This window comes from Panthera onca, chromosome E1 (assembly GCF_046562875.1).
Source record: "Panthera onca isolate mPanOnc1 chromosome E1, mPanOnc1 haplotype 2, whole genome shotgun sequence".
Lineage (NCBI taxonomy): Eukaryota > Metazoa > Chordata > Mammalia > Carnivora > Felidae > Panthera > Panthera onca.
In genome coordinates this window covers 10,050,548-10,067,937 of record NC_138352.1, presented here as the reverse complement: position 1 = coordinate 10,067,937, position 17,390 = coordinate 10,050,548, and the positions used below count along the sequence as shown (strand labels likewise).

At 59.0% G+C, this 17,390-nt stretch overlaps 2 protein-coding genes across 5 annotated transcripts; one reads left to right on the top strand and one right to left on the bottom strand.

The window, feature by feature from the left end:
- Positions 1-13: 13 nt before the first annotated feature.
- Positions 14-9,022, bottom strand: OTOP2 (otopetrin 2). Of its 2 annotated transcripts, XM_078438168.2 has the most exons (7): positions 8,858-8,955; positions 8,335-8,681; positions 7,655-7,791; positions 6,545-6,603; positions 5,935-6,068; positions 3,461-4,338; positions 14-1,590 (listed from the first exon to the last, which is right to left on the bottom strand). In XM_078438168.2, exons 2-7 carry the CDS (start codon positions 8,645-8,647, stop codon positions 1,420-1,422), a joined length of 1,692 nt encoding a protein of 563 aa, XP_078294294.1. In that variant the 5' UTR covers positions 8,648-8,681; positions 8,858-8,955; the 3' UTR covers positions 14-1,419. The 2 variants fall into 2 exon arrangements, with proteins under 2 accessions (XP_078294294.1, XP_060501443.1); XM_060645460.3 differs by having other exon boundaries at positions 8,335-9,022.
- On the top strand, positions 8,956-16,172 carry USH1G (USH1 protein network component sans). 3 transcript variants are annotated; one of them, XM_060645461.3, is made up of 4 exons: positions 8,956-9,070; positions 10,117-10,285; positions 12,503-13,720; positions 14,619-16,172. In XM_060645461.3, the coding sequence occupies exons 2-4, from the start codon at positions 10,122-10,124 to the stop codon at positions 14,620-14,622; spliced, it is 1,386 nt and encodes a 461-aa protein (XP_060501444.1). In that variant the 5' UTR covers positions 8,956-9,070; positions 10,117-10,121; the 3' UTR covers positions 14,623-16,172. The 3 variants fall into 3 exon arrangements, with proteins under 3 accessions (XP_060501444.1, XP_078294295.1, XP_060501445.1); XM_078438169.2 differs by lacking the exon at positions 8,956-9,070 and having other exon boundaries at positions 10,069-10,285; XM_060645462.3 differs by lacking the exons at positions 8,956-9,070; positions 14,619-16,172 and having other exon boundaries at positions 10,069-10,285; positions 12,503-13,724.
- Positions 16,173-17,390: the final 1,218 nt, after the last annotated feature.

Genomic DNA, 17,390 nt, shown 5'->3' with positions numbered 1-17,390 from the left:
AGACTGGACACCCCCCCCCCTCCCAGGTTTGGTGTCGCCTTTTCCTGTACCCCACCCAGCACCTGGTAGGGGTGCGGTCTTGCAGCAACCTCGCCACTCCACTCTGTCTCCCTAAGTCGAACGTGAACTTGGGGCAGAAGAGACCTCATTCCAACCCACAGGAGGCGGGTGGGGTGGGGGGCAGCCGCCCCCTCTGGCCCTCCTCACTCCTCCTGCAGCCTCTGAGACCTGCCGGTCTCATTCTGCGGGCAGAGTCCGGGCGCGGCTTCCTCTTAAGCTCCATGTGTTCTACGTGCTGCTGCCCCCACACTCCCCACACCCCAGCCCCCACCGCTGTCCACCGAAGTGGTCACCGAAGTGACCCTTCGGCCCCTCTAGCCTGTCCCCCTTCACCTCGCTGTGGCTGGACACCGAATCTTCCCCCTCTTCTAGCTGGCAGGGTCTTCTCTTCAATCTCTGCCTGACTTCCTCATGTTCTCATGCTGCTAAATCTACCTATGCCTTTCCTAGATTAGAAGCCCATGGAGTCGGAGTGGTGGGTAAGAGAAGGACCTGTTGTAAGGTTCTGTGTCCCCCGACACCTTTTAAACTAGAACAGCCCTGTTTATGTTATAAACTTGGGTTCCTGAAATATTTTATTTGAGGAAAAAGAAGTTCTGCTGTTTGAAAATCATTATGCTTAGCAGAAAGGCTCTGTGACCTTGGGCAAGTCACTTTGCCTCTCTGGGCCTCTGTTACTTTCTTTGTAAAATGGTAGTTGACCAGGTCAGTCCTTCCTAACCTTTCATGGCTCACGGAACACATAAACAAATGTATTTGTCATTTGAGAATAAGGGGAAGAGGAAGACGGCAGCCTGGGTACCCCGTCCAGCCCCTCCCAGGCACCCAGGTACTGGTCTGTAGCCAGTCTATAACTCACACTTGGTTCACCCACTGAAAAGCTTGAGACTTGAGAATCTCCAGGGTTCCTTCCAGCTCTGACCCACAAGAGCCTCTCTGGCAATCAGCTCAGACAGGGAAGCTGAGACAAGAAGCGGGGGGCGGAGGGGCAAACTGCAGGTGTTTCCAGCTCCAGGCAGCAGTCCCGGCCAGGCCACAAGGCTAGGATTAGGGGTGGCACCAGAGCCACGGACACTTGCAGATCTTGCCTGGTCCTAGATACTATGGGGAGAGGTCTCCCTTCCCTGGTCACTCCATACCCCAGGGTCCTGCTGGGGTGGGTGGGTATGTCCTGACTATGATTTAAAAACTCATCCTGGAAAAATAACTTTTGTGAAAATTCTACCCTGGGGCCAGTGGGGAATGGGTGGTAATGTGGCACAGTGACTGCCAGCCTGGGGTTCTCTCCTGGGGGGGTGGGGGTCTCTGAATAGACACACAAGCCAAGCCCCACCCCTGTGCGTGTCTCTCTTGGGGGCTTCAAGACAACACGTAGACCTCCAGCAGGCTGGAGACAGCGTGCATACGGTAGAAGATGCCGAAAGGCAGGCAGATGTTGACGATGGCTGCCCAGAGCGAGTAGCCGTAGAAGTCCACTTCCACAGTGTTGCTGAAGTGAGGACGGGCTCCGAAGGCAGGCATGATCCACAGCTGTGCAGAGAGAGGGGCGCATCAGGACCTGGCCCGGCTGGCCTCGAGGGTCATTTCTGTGGGCTTTGCTGGGGCAGGGGTGTGGCAAGATGGGGGTCCCAGCCCTCCAGTTTGTTGGACGGCAAGGGCTGGGTGTTGGTGAGTGGGGACCTTTGGCGTCTTGGGTAGGACCTGGCACTCACTTAAGCAGCTCAGGAAATGCAGCCAACTGAATTTGCTCACCCCCAGGCTGGGGCTCCCCCTGTGATCACATCTACCCTGTTATTATGGCTCATTTGTGAGATGCGGAGGTGGGGAAAATAGATGATGTGAGAATTTGGTACAAATGGCTAAATCAGCAGCTCTGCCCTGGAGAGATGTATGCCCGGTGTTGGTGGAGCCAGACAGGCTCAGGGCGGGGGAGGGGGTATGTCAGGATCCACCCAGAAGTGTACCCCCCACCACCCTCCATGATCTCTGTTCTCCAGCTCCACCCCTTTCCCAGGTCTGGGAGGACGTGAAAGCTGGAATCATGCTTCCTCTCTGGCTGGAGCTCAGACGGTTGGGGTGTGGGGTATGAGGCAAAGAATGACGGCTTCTGGGCCAGCCCCACCCTCTTCAACCCCAGTTCACTGTGCCCTTGGACACACACAGCCCCTTTCTGAGCCTCTTTGGGTCATGCGAAATGAAGGGGTTGGAGACGATGTTCCTAGAGTTGACCCAGGAACAGATACCTGGAGAAAAACAGCCTCCCAGAAGGTGGTTCTCAGCCTGCAGTTGGGACCTGGGGACGGAAGGTGAGGGCGGGGCCGGGCTGGGGGCGGGCTTCCAGGTTGGCCCAAGATATAAGGAGGTTTTGAGCCTTATTGCTTTTACTGGAGGGTCAAAGATTGGTGATCACTCTTTTCCTTCTTCTTCTTCTTCTTTTTTTTTCTTTAACAGATTATCTGCTGGTTGGGAAGTATTCACAGTGGGGACACACTAAGAATGCACCCAAGGCAGGCCTGTTGGTATATTTTCCATAGCGTGCACTGGTGTGGAATCACTCTGGAGATGTGCCCAACATCGGGATAGACCCACATTAAGGGTGTTTGTATATTAGGGATCTTATTCTGTTGGAGGTTGCAGCTGAGAGGGCCATTTTTATATCGAATGAAGCTTCAGAAGACGTGTTCTTTATGTGGGATGTGCTCACACGCGTACATGTTTACATATGAGAACTTTCCCTCCTGGGGACTGGAGTATTTCTCTATTAGGTTATAGCCACACGAGGGGTATTTCCTGATCGGGGTGTGCCTTCATGGAGAGTGTTTTTGCCCTGGAGTGGAGTCTGTCGCTAACACAGGAGTTTCTCTTAGTAAGGGGTTTTGCCGAATTAGCAGGGAGGGGGCGCTGTTGTGAACACCCCCCCCTTCCAGGCCAGCCCGCAGCTGCGCTCTGCTGAGACTGCTCGCACTTATGCTGGTCTCTGCTACTTCCTGATGCTGCTCCAATTATCCTGAGAAACAGGCTGGTCACAAGTTCCCAGGAGAAGTCACACCTTCTACCTAGGGGTGAGGGCACCCCCACTCCACATCACAGCTCCCTCTCGCCTCCACCCAGCCCCCATGCCAGCATTTCCCGGGGCCCTTCCAGTTCCATCTGCAGCCTAGACACCAGAAGGCTGGGATTTCATTTTCCCTCTCTGCCCTGAGATGCTGTTTGCCTGGGGGCTGCATCTGACCCTCTCTGAACCTCTTTTTCTCCTACAGAGCTTTAGTGTTTTCGAGTGGGCTGGGGGCAAGACAGAGAAGGCCGAGTGAATAAACCTGGAAGAACATCCTTCCTTGGCTTTCTCTTCCCCCCAGCCCATCCCCATCTCTCCACCCAACCCCGACCCTCAGTTACTCACGATGACATTGCAAAGCAGGAGAAACAGAGAAATGTCCTTCAGGCACCGGCGTCTCCAGTGTCCCCTGGGGGCCAAGATGACGGCCACTGCTTCCTGAACGCCCTCTGGGCTGGGACCAACCAGCCTGGGGGTGGATGGGCAGGCAGGCAAGGTGTGGAGGGCATCCAGGTTGGCAAAGGTCAGGCCATGGCAGGGCTCCTTGGGGGTGGTATCACGAGGCTCAACCCCGGGTGGTCCCCGGTGGAGGCTCTCGATGATGAACACATTCTGGAAGGTGTGCTGGGCAATCATGAGCAGAGCATGGGCTAGGTTGAGCCCCCCGAGTAGGTCCCTGGGTGCGCCCACCACCACAGCTACAATAGAGTAGTAGGAAATAGCGTATTGACCCAGGGCGGCACCCATCAACAGCGCCACGTCCAGGGTTCGAGTGGGGTTCTTATGGTGATCCATGGCCCGGCGATCAAAACGGTAGATGACTGAGCCACTCAGGCTGACCAAGGTCATGAGGCCCAGACAGATGATGTTGAAGCTGTAATAGATGACCAGGGCCTGCTGGGTGCGGCCCCCCTCCCCACTCACTTGGACCTCGTAGATGATGAAGACGGCCAGCCCCACCACAAAGAGCATCAGGCCCAGGATTGGGCCAGCGAAAAAGGTCTCCCGGAAGAGGCTGACCCGGGACGGGGTGTGGCCGTGGCCATGGGTGGAGGAGGCCAGCAGCCTGCCCACATTCTTCCACATGACATACAGCATGGTGGAAGCAAAGAGGCTGTACTCAATGTTAAAGGGATACAGGTAGAAATAACCCTGCTGGAAGATCTGGCAGATGGCTGTGTTGCACGGACAGTCTCCTCCCACCGAGCTGCCTGCACGCTCCGCTGTGGAGAGAGGGGCACAGAGCTGGACTGCCCTCCCGCCTTCCTGGAGGCACCCCACCTGAAGAGCCTCGCCTTTAGACTGTGACTTTTGTTAGGGTGGAATCACAGTTGGACATGTTTACTACCTTATCCCAAACACCTGCACTGGGCCTGGCATGTTCATTCATTGTACCAGGTATTTATTGAGCGCCTACTATGTGCCAGAGATGTCAGTAAACAATAATAGTTGGCGCTCGATGAACACACATCTGTACTGCAGAACTGCCCTGTGTCCTTTAGGCAAACATTTCCAATCCTTCCCAGCTAGTAATCACCCCTGGCTCCCCAGCATAGGAGAATTCTGGTCCTGAGAGATGGTGGCCCTCCTGGGAACCCCGAAAGTTCAAGCTTCCTTGCAGCTCTCCCCAACATCCGACTCAGCCCAGAATGTGAGCTGCTTTGCCCGGGAGTCTCCTGTGACCTCCCCTCATTTTGGTTTGCAGCCCATCTATAAGAACCTTGCCGTGTCCAGAGTGCACTTTATAGAATGCCTTGGATCTTGGCAAACATCTCTTTCAATCCCCAGAACTATGCCCGCTGGGTTTGCAGGTGCAGAAACTGAGGCTCACATAAGTAAAGTGTGGCTTGTGAGGGCAGAGCTATTGACCTACCTCCCAACCCCTGGGTAGATGCCTTTCTAATGCGCCTCTCTGCACCCCTGGGGCCCCAGTATGTTAAGTTGGCCACCTCTCCGGGTTGTTTTAAACCATCCTCAGGAACTCTCTGTATGTGCAAGGTGGCCCTTTATCAGTCCTGCTGGGCTGGGCTCTCCTCTATGCTTTCCATTCCTGGACCCTTCCATCCTGTGTGTGTGTGTGTGTGTGTGCGTGTGCGCGTCTGTGTGCATGTGTGTGTTCAGGCAAAGTCCAGATGGACCTAGTCATCTAGTCTGGTCCTGGTTGGTGGGAGACCCTACGGAAGTTGAGAGAACTAGGGCCAGGGGGCCTATGGACCCTATTTTTCCTCAGTATAGCATATTGGTTCAAAGCAAAGATGAATCTCAACACTAGTTCTCCAGTTTCAAGCTCTGTGACCTTGGGTAAACTATTTAGCCTTCTATGCCTTACTTTCTGTATCTGTAAAATGGGAATAATAATAGTGCCCATCTCATTGGGAAGTTGTGAGGGTTAAGTAAGACCAAGTGTCTAGGACACTTAGCACAGCACCTGACATACAGAGTCAGTAAAATGTCACTATTGTCGTTGTGATTATTCTTTCTAGCTTCTTCTTGACAGACTCTAGCCCATGCTTCTGCCATCAAGCCAACTCTGCCTCCCTTCCCTTCTCTCCACTTTGATCACCCTTGCCTTTTCATTCTGGAGCCCAAGTCTTTGGTGGAATGGAGACCTGAACCATGGGGCCAAGGCCGCATCCTCCAGAATGAGAAGATGCCCCCTGACACCCTCCCTCGGGTGTCACCTGCGCCTGTATGGAGCCTGGAGGAGGGGAGGCTCTCCTCCCTTGGGAGGGCAAGGGAGACTGACTGTCCTGGTGCACAAGCATCCAACCCAAGGCCTAGAAGTCCCAGACCAGGGTTAATCTGGAGTGAACACTCACGGTCAGGAGCGAAGCGGTGGTGGCTGGTGTTGCTGTGGGAACTGTCATAGGAGTGAGTCTGGTGCACGGACTCGTCCACCACAGCCGCCATCCAGATGGCCAGGTTGGTGGTGAGGGTGAACATGAGACCACACCTGTTTGGAGAGGGGGAGCAAAGAGGCCAGTGGGAGTCTGGCCCATCGTGGGTCCCTGGGGCAGATGGAGAACTGGGGAGCTAGACTAGGAGATGATGCCGGGAAGCAAGAAAGCGGTCAGGCCCCTGTGTGAACAGAGAAGTTGAGTTTGGAAGGCACTCTAAGTCTGGCCAGGATGCTACCCAAGAGAGGGCGTGGGGCGGGGAAGGGGTTCAGAGGCTCAGGCCACTGCTGCTCCCTCTTCTAGAGGAAAGCACATATAATTTACCACACAACCCATCCCACCAAAACACACAGGCACACACATATACACAGTACACACAGCACAGGACAAAATGGTGGAAATCTTGCTGGTGAAGCAAAGGGGCCTTGGTTGAAACCACACCCAGGAGGCAGAAAGTGGACCCCATGCCCCAGGTTGGAAAGCCCTCATCTCTCATGCCAGATGGGCATTGAGCTGTGGAGCAGGGACTCACCGGGTCAGATCCAGGTGGACGTGAATACAGTCCTTAGCGGAGACCCAGAGAAAGTAAGTCTGTTGAGAGAGAGCGGCGGGGGGGGAGGGGGGGGGGGAGAGGTCACTCACTCTGCAGATGGGCTAAACTCTGGAGTTCCCATGTCCAAACCCAGCAGAATGTTCTCTCTACCTCAAGAACCACCCATACTAGCTTACCAAGTTTTTACAAAAGGAGTTGGGAGCTTTCTTTCTTTCTATGGAACAGTTTATATAAAATAGTTTTCGTGTTCTTTCAGAGTCTGCAAACCGTTACCTGTAAACTCTTGGCATTTTGGGGGTCAACATCCCCTGCCCCACCTCCGTCCTTTGTTTCCTTGAAATGCTTGCTCTCACCTGGTTGCCAATAAATCCTTGTCATGGTATTTGTTGATGTGGGGGTATCTGCAATTTCATTTTACCCAAGTACCCTTCAAACCCATAAAATGTAAAAGAGTAAAACTATATAAGTACCAAAGTCATAAGTACGTTGAACTGTGGAAATCTGCACAGCAGGGGTGATGTTTCAGGAGATGGAACCCTACATGTGGTCATTCTGGTCATGATACAGGGCTGAGATCTACCTGATCCGGTCCCATGTAAGACCAGTCCTGCCTCAGCTCAATCATGAGACCTTTCAGTGTTATTTATGCAACAAATAAAAAAATATATATACTTGAACTTGTTTGAACCCTATTTCCTGAACAAATAAAGAACATATGGGCAGTAGCTGAGGCCAAACAGGCCATGCCCACAGCGGGATCCTGGGCTGAGAATGATGCCCTCTACCGGCACCCAGGGAGGGCAAGCCAGGTTCTAGGAGACATGGCAGCTGCCACAACCCAGACATCCTAGATGTTGATATTGTCACTGCTTAGGTTGAAATGAAATCACAAGACCCCTAAGTAGGAGCTCACATTTGGATATTACTTCTTTACTGAGTGCTTCCGGATTTATGGACTCATATCATACACACTACAGTCCTATCCCCACCTTATTTGATTGCTCAGGGTCGAAGAGGAGTGGAGATCTCCTGACCTCATGCCAGATGCTGGCTCCTTCCACCACACTCAGGAACACTCTTCCCACCCACCTGGACGATGACAAACACGGCCTGGGTGAGAGGGTGCAGGATCTTGATGGCTGACTGGCACTCAAAGAAACTGGAGTAGTAGCCAGTCTTGAAGACATCCATGACGAGAGTGCAGATCCCAAACAGCACCAGCCCACCTGGGAGTGAGGGGTGGGGGATGGGTCAGAGGCAACGGTTTATAGATCTGACGATGGATGGCTAGATGGGTGGTGGGTTGGATGGTTGGGTGGATGGATGAATGAGTGGGGCAGGTGGGAGGATCAAGGGACAGATGAATGGGGTGGGTGAGGGGATGGATAGATGGCTGGCTGGATGGGTGGATGGTTGGACGATGGAGGGACGGATGGATGGATGGATAAATGGATGGATGGAAAGATGAATGGGTGGCAAAGGCTCTTCCATGACCACCCTCTTTCAATCTTTAGAAAGGGTGGAGAAATCCCCTCCCACCCCTCACTTCACTCTTCTTCCAAGATTCTTTCTCTTCCTCTTCTCTCACAACCGCAGCCCATCGCATTCTCAGCCACATCTAGTCCCCGGGTGTGTGCGTGTGTGGGGGACGGAGGGGAGGGACTTCTCAGCCCCTTATCTTGACGCGGACTCCACAGTTCCTCTGAGAGTCCCAGCCTCTGGCTCCCCGCCTGCCTCCCACTTCCTCCCCCCACCACCTCCCCTGGCACCTCGAAGCCAGATGGGGCCGGCGTGCGCGTCCCGGTAGGGGACGGCGTTGGGACAGCGCACGGTCCGGAGGAGGTAGAAGAGGGTCCAGAGGGAGGCGAGCAGCATCATGGTGGTGAGCAGCGCGAACACGTCCGTGTCGTACACCGCTACCTTGTTGAAGGCGCCGCCGCTGATGAGCGTGCAGGCAAGGAGCAGCACGTTCACGGCCAGCAGCACCGACAGCAGGCGGCCGCCCTTCTTCCACACCTCGCGGGAGCCTGCCCTCGGCGCCGGCGGGCTCTCCTTGGGTCCCTGGGCCAGCTCCTCGGACATGGCAGGGGCGACTGGACGAGGTTGGAGGGGGTCACTGTGGAGGAGGAGCGAACAGGACCCCGGGTCAACCCCGGGGGCACTGCGACCCTTCGGGTCTCTGGCTCGAGGGCAGAGGGAAAGAAAGGCGGCGGCGGGCAGCCCCGTCGGACCCCGTCCTAAGTCCCCACTCCCCACTCCCCAATCCGTTTTCCGTCTGGTCCGGGCACCCACCTGGCTGGGCCGGGAGCCCGCGCTGAGCTGGGGGTCAGGGGGTGACGAGCGTCTCCTCTTTCCCACAGCGGGCTGGACGGGCGCTTTATACCGGGGAGGGCAGGGTGATTTACAGCCGCGGGAGCTCAGCTCCATAAATCTCTCAGCCCCACTCACATGATCCATCTTTTCTCCGAGCTGAATTTAGGGAAGAGCGCGCGGGAGCCAGATAAGGTAAGATTTATATTTACCCGTTAAGAGGCGCCCCCCTCCCCCGCCCCCGCCGTCCCGTCACCTCGGAGCGGCATGGCTCGGGCGCAGCCCCGCACTGCGACACCCAGAGGGCACCCCGCCCCGGGCGCCCACCGCGCCCTCGGGCTCCGCGACCCCGGCCGCCCAGAGCCCCGAGCACTGATGATGCTCGATACACGCCCCGAGGGCTCACAGGCACCCGGACGCCCTCCCAGCCCCGGCGCACCCTATACCTTCGCGCCCCTCTGCTGCTGCCCCAAGATCGGGACCCCAGTGCCCCTTTCCCTGACACCCTCACAGTGGTCGAAGTTCCTACTTCCTCTATCCCTCCCCGGAGTCTTCTGCTCGGCTGGAAGCCGCCAGCCGGGTTTGGGTATCAAGTTCGCCAGAGGCGCGGAGTCCGCGTCCAGTCTTCCAGCGCCCCCTGCTGGAGCGCGGCTCCCCGACCCCGCGGTGAGGGGGGTGGGGGCAGTGGCGGTGGTGGCAGCCGGGACGCAGGGTGCTTCTCGCCGTCTGGGGGTCAGTCCTCAGACCCCTCCTAGGCCCACTGTCCTAGCGATCCAGACTGCCCTCGGACACCCCTCCCCAGCCCTTGGCCCGTCCCTTTGACGGGTGGAGACATCGGGAGCCGCAGAGCGGGGGCTCCCGTGACGACAGACTCCGGACTGTCCGCAGACTAGGCCTCATGGGACGGGGTGCTGAGGTGACCACTTTTGGAACAGGGCAGGGCCTCGCGTGGGTCACTCCTGCGCGCTAGGGAGCAGGGTGTTTAGGACCCAGGGGCCGCCCGGGGGCGGCTCCCCAGGCGGCGGGAGATCCTTCTCCCCCCTCCCTCCGGGGGCGAGCGGCTCAGATGTCGGAGTAGCGGCGGCTCCCGGCGCTCCGCAACCTGCGTCTGCGGCAGCGGGGGCTGGCGGCCCGGCCCCTGCCCGGCCCCCTCCCCCAACCCCATGCCTCAGCCCTAACCCCTCCGCCCTCCCCCGCGGGGGGCATTTCCTGGTGCCCCCTGCCCTCCCCGTCCAAGTCAGGCGCCATGAACGACCAGTACCACCGGGCGGCCCGGGACGGCTACCTGGAGCTCCTCAAAGAGGCCACCAGGAAGGAGCTGAACGCCCCCGACGAGGATGGCATGACTCCCACCCTCTGGGCTGCCTACCATGGCAACCTGGAGTCGCTGCGTCTCATCGTGAGCCGAGGGTGAGTGCCCACTCGGGCCCTGCCTAAGCCCGGGGGTGGAGGGGGTGGTGGAGGGAGAAGAGAGTCCTGGGCCCCCTCCCAGACCCTGAGACGCAGTCCCCAAGACTCCAAGGTACCTTCCCCCCACTCCTCTGAGCCACCCTCTTCTCTACTGACGCTAAGGTGGAAGCTTGGAGCCTCGCGGTGGTGGGAGGGGGCACAACTTGAGGCATGTGACCCTGGTGACCTGGATGTGGGGCTAGGAGGGGAGCGACTGGGATTTGGGGGCCCACGATTGCGGGAGGGGTTGCAGAGTGAGGGGAAGGTGGGAGAGATTTCCTGGGTTGGGTCACACCTGGAAGCGAGAGTGGGGATGGGAGAGAAGGGGCAGAAGTGGTGGCAGGACAGGCTCCTTACTCGGGAGGGCCTGGGGTCCAAAGGGCACCCGCCCCCCCCCCAGCCGGTGCTGCACCTCCCTGCAGGCCAGGGCTCACACAGCTCTCTCCCAGCTCATTCTCGGGATTTATGGGCACTGTCCACAGCACCAAATGTCACTCCACACAGCCACCTCATTAACTCCCTCTGTACCCCTCCCCCACGATGGCCTCCCTCTCCCCCCCTTAGGAGTTGTTTGGGGGGAAGAGTGGGCATAGAGTCCAGGTGTCAGAGCCAGGGAAGTGGTTTGAAGGTAGCGATTAAGGAATTCGGGGTCCAGGGCTGCTGATGTGGGCTCCCGGGGCTGAATGACACCGTGGACAACTTCCCCAGCCTCCACGGTTTTCTACGGAGAGGTCACCTGGTTGAACTGGACACCTGGGCAGCCTGGCCAGGGAAAAGGAGTGGAAGACGTGCCCCAGGAGGGTTACTATGAGCATCTCAGGCCCTGGGAAATCACGGTGGAGACAAAAGGGGCCCAGCTGGCCCTGGTGCCCGATGCTGGCCTGTGGCCTGAACATGCGGTGGGTGGGGTGTGGTGGCTGGGGAGCCCCCTTGCCCTCCCTCCGAGGCCCCGCTCCTCAGGCGGGCAGCAGGTGGGAGCAGCCCCTGACACCAGGCAGCTAAGCCGTGTTCCAAGAAGCCAAGGCCGGCCCCTTCCCACACCAAAAGAGCACACAGCGATCCTGCCGTCCTGCTCCTCCCATCAGAGAGGTCCATGGGAGGAGGGGAAAACGGTGGCTTCCCGGTGCACCAAGTCCCCCAACTCCTACAGAAAACAAGGGTTGGTGTTGGATGGGGCATGGGCCAGATGCCAAGCAGCTCCTTGCCACATTGTCCTGCAGGACCTGGCACCAGTGGGAGAAATGTGGAGAGGGTTGTGTGTGTGGGGGGAACTGTTGAGACAAGGGGGTGATTCTTCCTCCAGCCTTGCGGGGTGGCCTCGTGGCCTCATTAGTGTGAGCTAGGCCCCTGCGGGAGGGGAGCGCTTGGAGAAGCCAGCCGGAGCATGCCCAAGGGGGCACGGTCTGGTGGCGGAGGGGATTGGAGGGTGCTGGGTGGGTCCCCTGGGCAGGCCCAAGCCAGCCTGCCTGACAGGGCTCCCAAAGACGGGGCAGCCCCGGGAAGGGAGGGCTGCTGGGCCCAGGTTGCAGACTCACCTCCTCCTCCCCTTCCGACCTGGCTGCCCCCACACTCCCCTCCCAGCCCAGGCCAAGACCCGACACCTGCTCTCACACGCAGCCTTGCCAGGCCTGGCCCTGCTCCCTGCAGACGTGGCCGTGCCCGCCGACGCCCAGGCACACACTCTCACACACACTCACCCAGGGCTCAGGCTCGGCACCCATCACCCTCTCCTCCTCTTTTGTGGGCACCCTGCACCCGCAGCCACACTCACCACCACGCCTGCCTAGAGACCCAGACTCGCCCTGGCCCACCACCTCTCTGGGCCAGCTCCCCACTGGGCTCCATGAATAATTCACTCCTGTCTCTCTGGGCATCAAATATTTATCCCCTGAGATTCCCAGCCATCAGTTCTCTTGGGGAAGGCCCCGCCCCGGCCCCGCCTTTTCGGTCGCCCCGCCCCTTGCGAGTCTGGGGCCACTCCCCCCGCCCCCCCGGGCTCTGTCTAGGTCTGCCTGGTGTCTCCCGAGTCAGAGGAGACATCTCGGGCCCTCGGGTCCCGCCGGTGTGCCCGTGGGGCGGCCCACACGGGCCGGGAGCTCCCTACACCTGCAGCCAGTGCCGCCTGCCCGCCCCAAATGGTGTTGGTTCATCACCCTTCCTCGCGTGTCCTCCCTGCAGGGGTGACCCAGACAAGTGCGACATCTGGGGCAACACGCCCCTGCACCTGGCGGCTTCCAATGGCCACCTGCACTGCCTCTCCTTCCTGGTGTCCTTCGGCGCCAACATCTGGTGCCTGGACAACGACTACCACACGCCGCTGGACATGGCCGCCATGAAGGGCCACATGGAGTGCGTGCGCTACCTGGACTCCATCGCGGCCAAGCAGAGCAGCCTCAACCCCAAGCTGGTGGGCAAGCTGAAGGACAAGGCCTTCCGCGAGGCGGAGCGGCGCATCCGCGAGTGCGCCAAGATGCAGCGCAAGCACCACGAGCGCATGGAGCGGCGCTACCGGCGCGAGCTGGCCGAGCGGTCGGACACGCTCAGCTTCTCCAGCCTCACGTCCAGCACCCTGAGCCGCCGGCTGCAGCACCTGGCGCTGGGCAGCCACCCGCCCTACTCGCAGGCCACGCTGCACGGCACGGCCAGGGGCAAGGCCAAGATCCAGCGGAAGCTGGAGCGGCGCAAGCAGGGCGGCGAGGGCACCTTCAAGATCTCCGAGGACGGCCGCAAGAGCGTGCGCTCGCTCTCGGGCCTGCAGCTGGGCAGCGACGTGATGTTCGTGCGCCAGGGCACCTACGCCAACCCCAAGGAGTGGGGCCGCTCCCCGCTCCGGGACATGTTCCTCTCGGACGAGGACAGCGTCTCCCGTGCCACGCTGGCGGCCGAGCCTGCCCACTCGGAGGTCAGCACCGACTCAGGCCACGACTCCCTGTTTACGCGGCCCGGCCTGGGCACCATGGTGTTCCGCCGGAACTACCTGACCAGCGGGCTGCACGGGCTGGGCCGCGAGGACGCGGCGCTGGACGGCGGGGGCGCGCCGCGAGGCCGGCTGCAGAGCTCCCCCAGCCTGGACGACGACAGCCTGGGCAGTGCCAACAGCCTGCAGGACCGCAGCTGCGGGGAGGAGCTGCCCTGGGACGAGCTGGACCTGGGCCTGGATGAGGACCTGGAGCCCGAGACGAGCCCGCTGGACACCTTCCTGGCCTCTCTGCACATGGACGACTTTGCCTCCCTCCTGCGGCAGGAGAAGATTGACCTCGAAGCGCTGATGCTGTGCTCCGACCTTGACCTCCGCAGCATCAGCGTCCCCCTGGGGCCCCGCAAGAAGATTCTGGGGGCCGTGAGGAGGAGGAGGCAGGCGTTGGAACGCCCGCCTGCTCTGGAGGACACAGAGTTGTGAGTGTCCTGGGCTTTGGGGGATGGGAAAAGGGGTGAGAAGGCCTTGCGGGTGGGATCTGCCTTTTCGGGAATGTGGAGGCAGGGGGTGGGGGAGGGGGTCAATACCGTATTTCATAAAATCTAAGTCCCCATCCATTACAAGAGGTCCCACTGAATTTGTTTACCCCCAATTCTGAAAATGAAGCTGCCAGTTTCATGACAAGGGAGGAAGCCTTCTTATCACAGCTAATGTAAAATGCACCTTGACTTTGGAGATAATCAAAATGCCCCCAAATGGGTGTCTTAGGACAGTTGAGATCCAGTAGTCATAGTAATCAGAACCCGGATGTTTTGAGCCCTCCCATCTACTGGGTGCTGGAGATACCGCTGCATGTGTCCCTTAATTGAGTCCTCCCCAGCTCCTGGGTGCAGGGGCTGTATCATCCCCATTTTCCAGGGGAGCAAGTGGAGGCTCAGAGGGTTTGAGCGGGTCACCCCAATGGCCTGCTGCTGCTTGATCCCCGGTCTGTGTGGCTCTAGAGCCTGGGGACTAGGTGACTCCCATGGAAGGAGAGTTGTCACGTTCAAAAGCTGTCAGGGAGAGCTCAAGTCTGCTACCGCACTGGTGGCCGTCCCTGCCCTGATCCCTTTCTCAGGGCATCCCACAAGCCCAGCAAATGCTGCTGCCCCCTTTTGGTGTCTATGGCTTTTACCCTGCATGGCTGGGCAGGGGTGGGTGTGGGGAGGCAGTCTGGTTTAGAGTTCCGGGGATGGGGAGGAAACCCCTAGGCCAGTGTCCCCATCCCTGACCGTTGGCCTGCCAGGAGAGGGTCAGTCTTCCAAATGGCTGGTCTTGGTTTAAAATGATGTCTTGAAAGCCCTCACCTGAAGTCTGTTTCTGTGTCTTTCTCTCCAGGTAACAGGGGGCTCCTCTCTCCAGACCAAACGAATTGCGAGTTGCCACAACCCACCGTGAGGCCACGAGGTCCTCACGGTCGCCAGCCCTGAAGCCCCCCCGGCCCCTCCCCAGGAGCAAAGACCGTGTGGGTCATCTCCCTTGAAAGCCTGTCCACACTCCACAACGGAGGTGTAGCCTGGAGGTACCAGCAAGGGGTCCAGGAGCCCTTGAGCCACTCCCATCTGAATGGCCCTAAAGGACATGTGGATTCCTGGAAGGCCAGCTCCAGAGGAAGGGGAGGGGACCCCTGGGGCCCCAGGGGATAGACGACATACCCATTAGAGCTGGATGGGAGTGTGTGTGGAGGGGACATGGCCTGTCCCAGGGGCCACTGTCTCTCCCCACCCCTCCTCTGAGGGTCCTGCTGTGCTCAGGCTGGAGACTTGCTCACTTCTTACATTTTTGTGAAGGGAAGAGTTTGGGCTGGCTCCCTCCCCTCCCCCCCCATGCCGCAGAGAGGAGGTTCCTGGCTAGACTCTTCAGCCAAATGCCCTGACTTTGGTCCCCACTCCTGCCCCAAGCCAGCCCCCTTCTCCTTCACCTATTGGCCATGTCCGGGAGTTGGAGCGCCAGGCTGGCATGAAGTGGGGGTGACTGGCACCCTTACCAGCTCACCTGGTGGTGGGGCCTGGCCTGACTCTGCCCTCCTCACGCTCAGGCCTCCAGCCTGGTCCCCCTCCAGGGACCCCAGAGGGTCAGGCCAATAGATGCAAGGTGCTAGAGCAATAATCTGCAGTATTATGGCCCCGAGGCCTGGCGGGCATGTCCTGGGCTGGAGAAAGGCATCTGCCAACAGCCTCAGCTGGGTGTCTAGCCTAGTTTGGGCGAGTCCTGGGTCATGGAAGAGACTGGGGATGTGGATAATCTAAGCTGCTGACTGTCCCCAGGTCCCCAGGGCCCTGTGCATGTGTGTGTGTGCTGGGGGCTGGCTGGTGGCTTTCCCTCCGGGTCTGGAGGTGGCTGGGCAGCTGCGAGGTTCTGTGTAGGTAGGTCAGCAGGAGCTTAGTATGTGTTCCTGCTCTGTGATGGCAGTGAGACCAGGGAGGAGGCCAGCCCCGGACCCGCATCCCTGACCCTCCCGCTCCCACCGGGAGCACCACTGCAGCTCCCATCTCTTTCCTGGGCCCCCTTGGCTAGGTCAGGAGATGAGGGGATACCCAAAGAATGCCACAGGCCTCCCTCTGCATCTGTGTCTGTGCTGGGGGAGGGGGACGGGGGAGCGGTTTCCGTTCCCACAAAGAGGGCTTGGTGGCCTGTCGCTGCCACCCTGAGCCCATGCCAGTCCTTTGCCCTGTCATCTGGGCCTGGGGCCACCCCCAAGTGCCGACTCGACTTTCTCAGAGCCCCAGGTGCTGCCCTTTCTCTTCTGTTCCCTGTCTGTGTCCTGCCTCAGCCTCCTCCTTGTTCTCCCAGTTCCCGGGGTGGGGCAGGCTCTGGGATTCCCACTGCCACACAAAGTACCCCTCCCGCAGGCTCATTATAACTTTTGTAGAGAATGTTCTGTATCGTTGTCACGCCTGTGTCTCGTTCTTTAACCACTGGGGGGTGGGAGAGGGAGAAGGTCTTTGTGTACCGAAGAGGGCTTGGTCCTCATGGGCCCCCTGGAGGGGGTCCAGGGATGGATGGTTGGGCATGCCCCACCCCCATGCATCCTTGCAGGGCCTTCCCTCATCCCTGGGTCTTCACCCTGCTGTTTCTGGGCCCAGAATTTGGAGCTGAGGGAGAGGGAGGGTTCAGAAGAATGGGGACAGGCAAGCTGGAAGCTGAGTGGGGGGGATGGTCCAGGCTGCAGCTGCTAAGGACAGCTTTCTCCATTTCCAATGGGGCCTGCCTGGCCTTCTCCAGACATGGGCAGAAGCTGTACCCAAGGAGGCCACCACTCATCACCCAGGCCCCATAAGCCCTCATCTCAAGGCCCCAGCCCACCCTGGGAGGCCACCAGTGCAGTCCCCATTTCCCTCACCACCCCAGGCAGCTCTTGGGGCAGCCCTATTTAGAACCTTCCTTTGTCCCAGAGGTAAGGCTTCTCCTTAAGCTGTAAGACAATGGCCTCTGTTTGCTCAGTCAAGCCTGAGAAAGGGCCCTGGAATCATTTTATTTCATTTCCTAAGGATGCTGGGTCAAGTGCTTCTGCTAAAGGGAGTTCAAGACAGCTCTCTCCCTCCAGCATCAATCAGAATGGTCCAGAGGATGTCCCAGCGGGAAGGTTGCTTAGCAACCATCTGGGGTTCTAGGTCAATTCCCTCCACTTTACAGATGGAAAAACGGAGGCCTACCAAGGGGATGATCCAGACTCAGAACACTAGCCTCCTGACTGCTGCCACACTTTCCTGCCCGCGCCCCCCCTCCCCCAGGCTGCTAAGGGGGCCAGCGGAGTGGTGGGATTCTGTCGGATGCTCCACAGGGTTGTCCACCCTGCGACCCCTGCTGGCCATCCTGGTCACTGCACCTACCTCAGGAAAGACCGGCCAGTCGTGGCGCCGCTGTTCCAGGAAACGGACATGGGGGGTGAGGACTGAATAACAAGACAGCAGATAGGAACTTCAGCGTAGAGGCAGGGGCTAATCCGAAGCACTGGGGGCTGGGGTCTCCATGGGTCAGTGTGGCCCGAGGGTGGAAGCCTGAGGCACAAGAGCAGGTGCAGCTGCGGGAAGTCTGAGGGGACTTTAAACACAGTGAAGGGAAGAATTTTACATGGTAAGGGGTTCAGCCCTCTCGACCCATTCCCCT

Bases quoted from the DNA above. Each gene is read 5' to 3' on its own strand.
- OTOP2 (XM_060645460.3), bottom strand. From the start codon at position 9,022: ATGGATCATGTGAGTGGGGCTGAGAGATTTATGGAGCTGAGCTCCCGC. The intron at 7,792-8,334 runs GTGCCAGGGGAG...CCTCACTCCCAG, and splicing joins CGGCCCCATCTGGCTTCGAG to GTGGGCTGGTGCTGTTTGGG. The intron at 1,591-3,460 runs GTGAGTAACTGA...CTCTCTGCACAG, and splicing joins TCCTGCTTTGCAATGTCATC to CTGTGGATCATGCCTGCCTT.
- USH1G (XM_060645461.3), top strand. From the start codon at position 10,122: ATGAACGACCAGTACCACCGGGCGGCCCGGGACGGCTACCTGGAGCTC. The intron at 10,286-12,502 runs GTGAGTGCCCAC...TCCTCCCTGCAG, and splicing joins CGTCTCATCGTGAGCCGAGG to GGGTGACCCAGACAAGTGCG.